We start from the raw sequence: 12569 nt of genomic DNA on the forward strand, positions 1-12569 counted from the left end.
CGTCCAGAGCCTCTGCTCCACAACGGGAGAGGCCACAGCAATGAGAGGCCCACGTACCACAAAAAAAAAAAAAACCAACCAAAAAAACCCTAACAGTTATCTCTGCATGATAGAATTATGGAAGATTAAATTTTTTTCTGTCAACTTGTCTATAATTTCCCTAATTTTCTATAATTTTGTAATTTTAAAACACCCTTTTGATAAAGAAAAAGTCTATAATTCTAAAGTCATTTTACTTTTAAAAACTGTGATATCTTTATACCAGCCTTTTATTCAATGAATATTTTACATTTTGGAGAAGTTTTATACTAATGTAGACCAAGATGTTTGGACATTTTACATTGTGAGGCTCATTTTCTCCATACAGTGAGGATATGAGCTAAGTTGTGGAAAAACAGAGCACGGTAGTTTGAAGTTTTAGATAGCCATTCTGATAAAAAAGACAGGAGATAAGAAAGATACCCAAGAAGTAGCAGTAAGAGCCAACTGAGAGTACTCAGCACAGACTTTAGCATAAGATATGCAAAGTGAATTAATGGCAGAGCTAGAATCAAAGTCAGTTGGCTCCTTATCAAGTAATCATTTTTTGTGAATTTCATCGACTCTGCTCCAGTGAGCTTGTTTCCTCCTAACACAGAAGCATGATATGTTCATTCTTGCCTCCACACTGTTTGACTGTCCTTGTTGTGCTCATGGAATGCATTTCTATTCCATACTGAGTCCAGCATATTTGTTCATGAAGCTTTCTCTGGTCATTCTATGAAGACCTTATTGATTTCCCTATAAACTGGACTCATGGCCACACATTGTTTTCATCATACGTTGGCATTTACTTATATTTGGTCTTATGTTGTTAGTTGTTTCATGGATTAGTTACCTCCCCCAAAAGACTGAAAATCCTTTAAGTAAGGGAGGTTGCTATGTACTTCTGTCTCCACACAGAATTCAGTGCTAAGCACACAGCAGGCACTCATTCATACTTTCTTAATAATTATAGAAGCTAAAATATTTCACTTTGTCCTCCTTTCCATTAGGAACAAGATGCAAAAACTTAAAATTATATGAAAGGTTCATAAAAAGATTTTTTCTTTGACCCATTCTCATCTTATAAAATAGCCTGTCTATGAAACACAGATGTTAACTGGACATGGTTTTAAAATACATATCAGATTTGTCTGGTCTGAGTACAAGTTAGTTCTTTTACAAATATCTGCAATAATTTTTTTCTGAGACACCCAATGTCTACGCAGCCCATTTTTAGATATCGGAGAATGAACTAATCATTTCCAACTCTTTGCACTCCTCCCATCCCACCAAATCATTTTTTAATTACAAAATATATACGTGCAACTTACTCTCTTCCCCAGAGAACCATGGTTTGTAGTCTAATATGTACCTATTGAGACCTTTCTGTAAGCATTTACTTACACATATACAAATACAGGATTTTTTTTAATGTTTCCGTGTTTATTTTTACATAAATGGGATCATTTTACGTACTTTTCCCCCTATATAACAGGTCACAGAAATATTTTCTGGTGAGTAAATTCAGATATACTTAATTTTATTTAACCATTGTATTCTACGATGTGCACCATTATCTAAACATTCCCCAATTGACAGCATTTGTTTCTAATTTTTAAAAAGGAATTCTATAATGAACATTCTAATACATATCTGTGCGTACATGTGAAAATATTTCTGATGTATCAAAAGATATAGATTTTTTTTTTTTTTTTTTTGCGGTACGCGGGCCTCTCACTGTTGTGGCCTCTCCCGCATCGGCAGGTGGACTCTCAACCACTGCGCCACCAGGGGAGCCCCGATATAGATATTTTAAATCTTGATAAGACAGTGCCACTAGGCTATATCGATTTCATTCCCACCAAAATTGAAGGACAGCGGCCATTTACTCATATCCTTTCAAAATGGGGAGGGAGGGAAGGTATCAATATTTTATCCCTTGTCTATCCCGTGCCCACGGCCACTATAGCTACAAGGCTGGTAAAGGTGGAAATTTTCTTGCAAGCAGTGATAATGTCTGACTACAAAGAATGTCAAAATCTTCTGATAAAATTTTAATTTGCTATACAAAGTTGAAGATAAAAGAGGCTCAATCTTAAAAAAGAACTGGAAGTAAAGAAGCTCATCCCTTTCTCTCCTTCATACCACTGCTTTCCCTATGAAAGAAAGTTGTTCCATTGTAATAAAATGGCAGAAGCATTTACCAAAGGGTCTATGAAATCTGCCAGAAGAGGAAAGGGCTTATTAATAGCAGAAAGTCCCCATAATTTTGCTCCACCAACTGACATGCCTCAATAATTGTTTACAGTAGAAAAGTAGGTGAATACAATATTTTAACCAATTTTTATTCTCAATGAAACCCAAAAACTTTCTCTGGTAACAAAGATTAGTATGGTAACCAAATTCTAAATGCTTATCAACTCACAAACCCAGTAAATAGAACCACATTCCTGAAATTTCTCTTCCAAAAGCAAAATAAGCTTCTCAGTTTTAAAGTCAGAATAGGTTTCTAGAAGTTAAAAATTACAAAATGGGGAATTCCCTGGTGGTCCAGTGGTTAGGACTTGGTGCTTCCACTGCAGGGGGCACAGGTTTGATCCCTGGTCAGGGAACTAAGATCCCTCATGCCGTGCGGCACAGCCAAAAAAACAAAAACAAAAAAATTTTAATTAAAAAATAAATAAAAATTATAAGATGAAAACGAAGTAGTGAAAATGCCACATGAAATTATCTAGTACCAAAACTAGTGGTTATTTAAACAAAAATGATACCTCCTACTTTCCTAAACATTTTTTTTTCTTTTCTCCTTTTTTTTGGGGGGGGAGGGTGGTGTAGAAGAGCATGAACTTTAAAAATTGTAACGTATGAGAATATGCTATTCTGATGAAGAAACTAACATTTGCAAAGCACTTGTCACTTTCTTGAGAACATGGCATGTTCAAGAAGTCATCCACATTTTGTCAAAGTCCGTTACTCCCAGCAAAACAAAAGAGGTGAAAAAAAGTAAGGATAAAATATCAACGCTTTCTTATGCCAGAAGAAAACTTGACATCAGAAGTCTGGCATTTACTGTGATTCACCCCCTGCAGTGGTTTCAACTCTAACCTCTTTCAATAAGTGGTTTTAACCACAAACTAAACTGCAACCTAGAAATCAAGCCATAGCTTGCTTTAATATTGATCCATTGTGACTAAGAAATAAAATCAACGTTGCTGAGCTTCTGTGTATAAATGTAGGCTGATCACTGCCAATCACTGGCATTCAGTTGTGCTTAACTTTGACTGTAAGTTGCTCTGTGTTCTGCTCTGACAGCTTGCTTTCTTATGCTGTCAGATTTTTAAAATATGGAAACATCAAATGGCTAGGAGTTAAAATTAGATGCTTTCAATTTCAGCAAATATAATCAGCATTTTTAGGTTAATTTAGTCTTTTGAGTAAGACTCTACCTCAAATAGTCTTTATCTTATTTTAACAAAGTAGCAAAAAATCAGTAGAAAAGGCACACAAGTTATAACAATGAAATAATGTCAAAGGTACAATTTTTTCCAGAAACATTAAACTGAGAAACTGAAAATAAACTGAAAAGTTATACAAAAATTCTTAAAAGTTAAAAACTCAAAAGAATGCCACCATTAAAAAACAAACAAGTTGTTATATGTAAGCAGCACTGTAATTACCTAAAATTGAATCACTAAAACTCTGCTTGTTGATATAACCATAATTACTGTAACATTTCTTCAGAGACCACTGCAACAAAAAGACCTCTGTGAATTGTTCTGTGCTCCAGCCTTGAAGGCAAGGACTTGTTCCTTATTTCTCTCATTCTGAAAAGAAATAGAAAATAAAATATTTTTTCCTACTTCAGACCCTCCTCTCCCTGATTTCATAAAACCACCTGAGACCTCAGAAGGCTTCAAGATATCAGGTTCATAGCTTGAAACAAAACGACTTCTATAATGAATCTTAACATTTTCTTAAGTTTATAGCTGATTCTTGAATTAGAAAATATTCACATGAAAAGAATATACTTTATACTCTTCAACAGGGCAGATTAATGGTTAAATCAGAGAAACTCTAAATATGTTTTTAAGCGCTCTTTCACTTAACGGCAACCAGCTGCCCCTCTCCCCATTTCCTTCTGCCTCTTCTTCACATCCTGAGTTGTCAGTGATCCTGGCACTGCTCAGCCTGGAAGTAAATGGCAGTGCGTGCTGCCAAAGAATGGTAACTACTCTAGGAGTATTTGTGTTAAATAAAGAGAGGGTTTAAAATATCTGGGTCTACTTACAAGAAAAAGAAAAGGCAAAGAATTAAAGTGATTTTTGGAAAAGTGATTTTAAGGTGATAGAAGATTTGATTTTTCAATTGTGAGTTTAGGGCTAGTTTCTTTAGACCAGGGAAAAGAGCACGGCAACTTCTGTGGGACTAGCATCAACTCTCCAGGATAGGTGTTATTTTTTGTTGTTGTTTTTCATTTTAAGTTATACTTTTCAAGAAGCAGTCCAGAAAAGAGAAGAAAAGTATCAGGAGAACTATATTCTAAAAGTCTGCCACTGACGGTTTGGGGTGAATTGCTCTTCTCCAGTAGATGAGAGGGAGGATCTCAAAGGTCAATTATGACTGCTGAGATTTGTAACAGACCAAGACCCAAATGTTCTGATTTCTCACCAAATCTCAACCTTCCGCTATACAATCAAAATATGGGGGATGAGAGGGATGGAGAAAGGCAAAATAATTATTTTAATAAACACGGTATATGATAAATGACTACAATATTATAAAAACTTTCAATAAACAATACTTATTCACTTTGCTACTACTTGGAATAACAGCTGTATTAGTTTGCTGACAACTATCAAAGCATATAAAAATAAATGAGATATTTAAATTTTTATTACTGTTAATGTTTCAGTTCTCATTGATTTACAATACATATTTGTAATCTGACCATGTAGAATGTGCTAGAAGTGAGGCACCTGTGTTATTCTGAGATAATATGTCAACTGGTAGAGATTAATAATGAAGTCAAATGTTTTCATATTAATAAACACACTTGAAATACAGAAGAATTACTTCTGATAGAAGAGAGAAAAGAAATGTAAAATTAAGAAAGCCAGGAGAAAGAAGGATACATGGAGAAGTTACCCTTTGTCAGAGGAAGTGAATCCACAGCACCCTAGTCTTACTAACTGGATGATTTTACCATCCTCCACTACCTATGCTATCTCTGTTTGCCAAGACTATTCATTTTAGTACTTTAATTGCATCCCTCTTTGATTGTTATTTAACAAGACAGGAAAACAGACACATGCATAAAATACTAAATAACAAAATATTGTTAGATAATTTGAGAGTAAGAACAGGGCTGATTGATGACCATGCCCTTTATAGAACTCTATATATCCATATGATCAGTTGAAAGAGTAGAGGAAATTATGTGTATATTTAGGAGAAAAGAGTTCTAAGCAGAGAAACTGGGAAGTACAAAGACCCTGAGGCTAGAACTTGGCTGATATGCTCAAGGAACAATAAAGTATATGCATCTATAATATCCTAAGAAATATACAATAATTATCCCTCAATGAGAGTGATAAGGACATAACTTTATAACATTTCAAGCATCTTTAATTTCAGTTCCCCTGTCTGATTTGCTAGAGTAAACAATCTTTACTTTTTTCTAAGACTGAGCAAGCCTTTAATTTTATAAGTTTCTTTTCTAAAGTGCTTTCATGTTTCATTCCACCGAAAAGTGATCATGTTAAAATGCATTATTCTTTCTTTCCTCCTTTACTATTAAAATTAGTTGGTTGTTCAAAATAAGCAAATTTAGACATATTTCAATGTAAGAACATACAACACAAAGTAAATATGTCAATATGTAATTTAAGAAAACTATACTGAAATAAAGATTAAACCTATATGTTGAACTGGATCAGAGTATCCCAGGGAAATGGGCCCTGGGATATAATACAGTTCTTGAACTTTAGAAATAAAGAACACTTTGGGTGGCGAGATATAATACAGTTCTTGAACTTTAGAAATAAAGAACACTTTGGGTGGCCAGGCACAAAGATTAAGTCACTTATAATGGAAAAAAAATTAGACTGGCTTCATACTTTATATTCAATTCCAGAAGACAACAGAGCTACCTCCTAGTTCTCCTAAAATGCTCAAGGAAAAGTAGTTGAACCCAGTGATTTTTACATCCATCAAACTGTTCTTTAAGTATAAAGGTTACAAACATACAAGAACTAGGGAACTACTGTTCATGAACCATTTCTGAGAAAACTACTACAAGATTGACTTCAGCCAACCAAGAAATGACTTGGGCAATTATGGCAACAGCATTGATGATGAACATTATGACTAAAATAAAAATACAGACCGGCATAACAAGACATAACATAAATGTTGCATGTCCTAACAACAAAGCTAATAAAAATTGGGAGGAAAAGAGACCAAAAAGGGCAAGTAGTAGAATAAATTCACTGATTGCCTCATCTACATTACTCTACTCAACAAAAATAGAATACACATTCAATTGCACATGGAACACTTATCAAGATAGACCATACACGGAGCCATAAAATAAGTCTCAATACATTTAAATGATTCAAGTCACACAAAGTATGTTCTTGACCACAATGGAATTAACCTAGAAATCAATAACAGAAAAACCCTTGGAAAACTGTCAGATGTTGGGAACTAAATAACATACTTTTAAATAACACACAGATCACAGAAAACAAAAGGGTAAATTAGAAAGTATTTTGAACAAAACAAAAAAGAAAACACAAGATGTCAGAAGTTGTGCGATGTTGTTAAAGCAGTATGTAAGGCAAAATTTATAGCACTAAATGCCTGTATGAGAAGAAAGGTCTCAAATCAATAATCTCAATCTTCTGCCATAAGAAACTAGAAAAAGAACAAATAAAACTCAAAGTAAGCAGATGAAAGGGAAGAAGAAAGGTCAAAGTGGAAATCAATGAAACAAAAACCAAGGAAAGAATAGAGAAAAATCAATACTTTGAGACAATCAATAAAACTGGTAAAATTGATAAACCTCTAACCAGACTGATTAGGGAAAAAAAAAAGAGAGAAGATATAAATTACCAATATCAGGAATGAGAGAAATGGCATTACCACAGATTCTATAGATATTGAAATAAAAATGGATTATTATGAACAATTTTATGCCCATTAAATGTGGCAACTTAAAAGAAATGGACACATTCTTTGAAAGACACAAATGACCAAGTTTTCTCAAAAAGAAAGTGATAACCTAAATAGCCCTATGTCTATCAAAGAAATTGAAATTGTTTTCAAAAACATTCCAACAAAGAAAAATCCTGACCCAGCTGGCTTTACCAATTAATTTTATCAAATATTAAAGGAAGAAATATGTCAATTTTATACAAACTGTTGCAAAAATTGAAGAGAAGGGAGTACTTCCCAACTTATTATATATGGCCAGGATTACCCTGAAACTGAAACTAGACAAAAACAGGTTTTATAACATTATGTATGAATATATTGTTTGTTAAAATTAATTAAGTAAATCTAATTTTTAAAATTTCTACCAGAATGTATGTTTTTTCATTATTTCTTCTTGGTAAGCAATTTCAATCTTATTATCTGGGTTTTTGTCAAGTTCAGGGAAATATTAAATTATATTTTATAGCTTCTTCATTATCTTACTCTATTCTCTTTCTAGAACTTCTAGTCCTGTCTTCCATGACTTTTTTTTCATTTATTTTGTATTTATTTGGTATTTTTCTGTCTGTTCTAGACTCTAGGGCACAAGAATCAGAAAGATATAGGTTCTAATGGCTAGCTATTATATCCTGAAGAAGTCTCAGATTACTCTTCTGTGAACAGGTGTCATCTAACCAAAGACAGTCTATTGTAACTTATTAAAAAATTCCATAACAACTGCTTCTGTTTCAAGTAGTGGTAGACTAGATAATTCAAGCAACCCTCCCATTGAAGAAAACTAAAAACACTTCTAAAACAAAAACCAGAAAGCTAACAAGATAATGACTAGTAACCAGGCTGGAAACCAGCTGGGAACCCAGAAACAAGCAGAACACTGGAGAAGATTTTGTCCCGAGAGTGCTTTCCTAGCTAGAAGATGCAGCTGAAAGGCTAAGGCATGTTTCCACCAAAAGTCAAAATCTAGAGCCTGCCAAGGGCGGGGAGTCTAGTAATCAATATCAACTGAGACCCTACAGGGCTGCACCCTAGTACAAGGGGTAAAACGGAATTAAAACAACCCTCCAATTAGTCTGCCGCTTGTCTCTGAGTCACTTGGGGGACCAGAAAAATCACAAACCTTAGAACACAGATGGAATAAAGTGGTCACCCTAGGTACCTGAGAGAAGCAAACAAAAATCCTTCTGGAGAAAGATAACATTATCACAGGCCTCAAATGATTTAGTAAGAGAACCTTGTAAATATTCATTACCAAAATTATATAAACTTAGTATAGAGTAATTTTTTTAATGTAAAAATTCCCTCTACTGTTTGTATAAATTTGGGGTCATTTAGAAAAAGAAACAAGAATATATAAATATGGAACACATCAGAGTAAGTGCAATCCAACTTTCTGTTCTTTGGCTATGCACTTTCAAAACACATTTTGCACTCTGAGACATCTTTTAGTCCCTCAATATTAAGATGAACAAACTTTAAAATATACTGGCCATGTTTTAAAAACTAAACAGCAATGATTTTATTTTTCAGTGTGGTCTATTTTAGCAAAGAAGGGACCACACCCTATACAAGAGCATGCAACATTCTGAAATAAGCAAAAACAGAAAATGCACCCATTCTGCAATTTAAGCAGATTTATAGAACATATACATATTACTCAATATTCTGTCTTCTTTACAATTTAATTGAGATCATTTCCTAAAATTTAGTTATTTTCTTTGCCTGGAAATGGAAATTAAAAAATGATTTTAAAATACTGTCTTTTAGAAGTTTTACCACTTTGACAACACTGAATTTTAATTTTTTATTATCAAAATGGATTTTAATGTCCAAGTAGCTATAAATGATGAACAGTATCTTCTTTCTCCTCTCATACCTATAGTATCTGGGAGGTCTAGCAATTCATTGTGCTGCAAGTCAAGGTTGGTTATCTGTGTGCAGTTTCCAATCTCCTTTGGAAGGTGTTCAAGTTGATTGTGAGCTACATCCAGCGTAATGAGGTTACATAATTCACCTGTAAATTGACCAACATAAAAATTTAATAAGAATTTTTAAAGAATATATTAAATAATGAAAGAAAAAACATTTTCTATATCATAACTATACTTTTTCTGAAAAAGTAAAAGTCAAACACAAAATTTGAAGCTGTTATTTGAAAATGACATTTTACAAATACTGAATTATGAAGCTAATATAAGGTTATATGTCAATTATACCTAAAGAAAAAAGGAAAATGACATCTGATAATGTTAAAATGTTGGTTGTAAATCATTACCAACCAATATTATATATTTTTTTAACTTAAGTAACCAATTTAACCACATTTACATTTGTATATTCCATTACTTCAAAAAGAGCTTACTAATTTTTTAAACCAAATTCAACACAATAATATCAAATACATCTTGAGTTTAACTTGAGGGTCACCTTTACCTCAAAATATGTATGCTTTCAAATAAGCATATGTTCTGATGTTATATAAATATGTAAACTGAGATTTATAAATCAAAACTGCTTCTCAATTTAATAGTACTCCAAAAGGATAGAAAATAAGGTATTTTTCTCCTCATTCTGGTTGAAAGGACTGTATTTGGCAATTCAGATTATTCTTAGTGTTTTTCTGTCTTCAAAAACTTATTTATAAAAGTTATATTGGCTCTCTCATGATTTTCCTTTTTTTTTTTGGCAGAGGTTGGAAATACTGAAAAAGTAAGATAAGCAAATGAAGTGCATAAAACTGAAAAATGGGTGTAGGGCATATTATTAAGCCACATATTACAAACATAAGCAACAAAAGAGAAAGTAAATTGGATTTCATCAAAATTTAACACTTACATGTATCAAAGGACACTATCAAGAGAATGAAAAGACAACCCACAGAATAGGAGGAAATATTTACAAATCACATATCTGCTAAGGGATTAATTATCCAGAATGTATAAAGAACTCCCATAATTCAACAACAAAAAAACAAACCACCCAATTTAAAAGTGGACAAAGAACTGGAACAGACATTTCTCCAAAGATACACAAATGGCCAATAAACACATGAAAAGATGCTCAACATCACTAATCATTAAAAAATGCAAATCAATACGATGAGATACCACTTCATACCCATGAAGATGGCTACAATCAAAACAAACAAACAAAAAAACAAAGAAAACAAACAAACAAAACAAATGTTGGCAAGGATGTGGAGAAATTGGAATCCTTGTGCTTTACCTCCAGGAGGCCCACCCCAGGTTCTCAGGGTGAAGATAAAAGTCCCCTCCTATTGTCACTTAGGCATATCATATTCAAAATCATATACAGATAATCAAAGACAAAGAGAAATTTCTGAAAGAAGATAGAGGGGGGAAAAAAAACACCTTACCTATATAGGAATAAGGATAAGAACACATTGGACTTCTCTTCAGTAACCATGCAAGCAAGAAGAGAACGGAATGAAATATTTAAAGTGTTGAGAGAAAAAATGAAATCACCAACCTAAAGTCTATATCCAATGAAATTATCCTTCAAAGTAAAGGAGAAATAAAGACTTTCTCAGACAAACAGATATTGAGGGAATTTGTTGCCAGCAGACCTGTCTTGCAAGAAATATTAAAATAAGTTCTTCAGAAAGAAGGAAAATGATATAGGTCAGAAGCTCAGATCTACATAAAGAAAGGAAGAACTTTAGAGAAGTAATAAATAAAGACAAAATAAAATCTTTTATTTTCTTATTCTTAATCTAACAGATAACAGTTTGTTCAAAGTATTAACAGCAACAATATAGCAGGTGATTATAGATTAAGGATAAATGAAATGAATGACAGCAGTGTTACAAGGGACAGGAGGGAGGAACTGGGAATATTCTGTTATAAGGTACCCACACTACCCCTGAATGGTACAGTGTTGTTTGAAGGTGGACTTATGTTAGCTGTAAATCCTTACTGCAAACTCCAGGGCAATCACACACATACATACATACAAACAAACAAAAAAAATTAAAACAAGTATAAATGATATGTTAAGGAGAGAGAAAATGAAATAATACAAAATGCTCAATTAAACCCAGATAATGCAGAAAAATGGTGAAAGACAAAAAAAAAAAGAACAAGTTCAACTAATAGAAAACAGTTCCATATATAGTTGATATTATAAAGCCACTATACTCCAATAAAAATTAATTTAAAAAAAGCCAACTAAGTCAATAAACACTTTAAATGTGAATGTGAATGCACCAAATAAAAGACAGAGACTATCAAAGTGGATTAAAAAACGAAACCCAACTAAATAGTACTGTCTTCGAAAAACCTACTTTACAGACACAGTGGATTAAAAATAAAGGGATGGAGAAAGAAATACAATGCTAATGTTAATCAAAAGAAAGCTGAAGTAGCTACACAGATTTCAGACAAAGTCAACTTCAAAGCAAGGAAAATTATCAAAGATATAGAAAGCATTACATAATGGTAAACAGAACATATCTCCAAGACATAATAATCCTTAAAGTGTAAGCAGCTGCTCATCTCCTCCATATCTAGTATAGTGCTTAGTACACAGAACCATGTTCAACTGAAAGAATAAATGATGATAACTGGGGAAAATAAAACTTGGATTCTAATACTCTTCAGGCCAGAAGTAATAAATGTTTTTTGTATTTGCCGCAACTTTTCTAATAATACTTGAAGTTGTTTCAGTTCCCATGAAAGTAAATCCCACTACTTTAAAGGAATATGCACAAATTCAAAAGTGTATAGAGTCCCAGAAAGTAAATAAAGCAAGTCGGGAGGAGACTGGCTAACTTTAGCCTATTCGGAACAGATATGATTCAACTCAGGTCAATTATTGCTACACTACAGGACTTCTCAACTTTAATACTGAAATACTTCGGACCAGATAATTCTTTGCTGTAGGAGGCTGTCCTGTGCATAAGCAGCATCCCCGGCCTTTACCCATAAGATGTCAATAGCACCTCCCCACCAAGTCATGACAATCAAAACTATCTCTAGACATTGACAAATGTCCTTTTTTGTAACACTGCCAAAATTGCCCCTGGTTGAGAATCACAGCAATGTTGGGACGAGAAAGCTCAATATTGTCCAATTCTCATGCTTGTCAAAAGAAGTTGGAAATTTATATTTTCATATAAAATCTTCTAATGTTCAAATACTAACAACTAATTTTTAGGTTGAAACAGAACAAAACACTGTGTTATCGAACGTATCTGTGGGCTTTTTTCAGTGTTCAGGATGCCAGTTTGACACCTCTGAACACAGAAGCAGATGAATTACCAATATCTTAGGACAGGAACTTACATATGACTATCTAATATTAAACTAAAAAAT

The 12569-nt window shown here is 33.2% G+C and overlaps 1 protein-coding gene across 7 annotated transcripts in view; it reads right to left on the reverse strand.

Annotated features, from left to right (window-relative positions):
* The window catches only part of SHOC2 (SHOC2 leucine rich repeat scaffold protein), a 112741-nt gene that overhangs the window by 21591 nt on the left and 78581 nt on the right, over positions 1–12569 (reverse strand). For 6 of the 7 annotated variants that reach the window (XM_019939979.3, XM_019939985.3, XM_073793975.1 and 3 more), the window contains one exon: positions 9113–9250. The exons of the other annotated variant lie outside the window; for it this stretch is intronic. In XM_019939979.3, the coding sequence (XP_019795538.1) occupies positions 9113–9250 (138 nt within the window). The remainder of the gene's footprint in view (positions 1–9112; positions 9251–12569) is intronic. 7 annotated transcript variants of the gene reach the window in all.

Source organism: Tursiops truncatus, chromosome 16 (genome assembly GCF_011762595.2).
Source record: "Tursiops truncatus isolate mTurTru1 chromosome 16, mTurTru1.mat.Y, whole genome shotgun sequence".
NCBI classification, from domain to species: Eukaryota; Metazoa; Chordata; class Mammalia; order Artiodactyla; family Delphinidae; genus Tursiops; species Tursiops truncatus.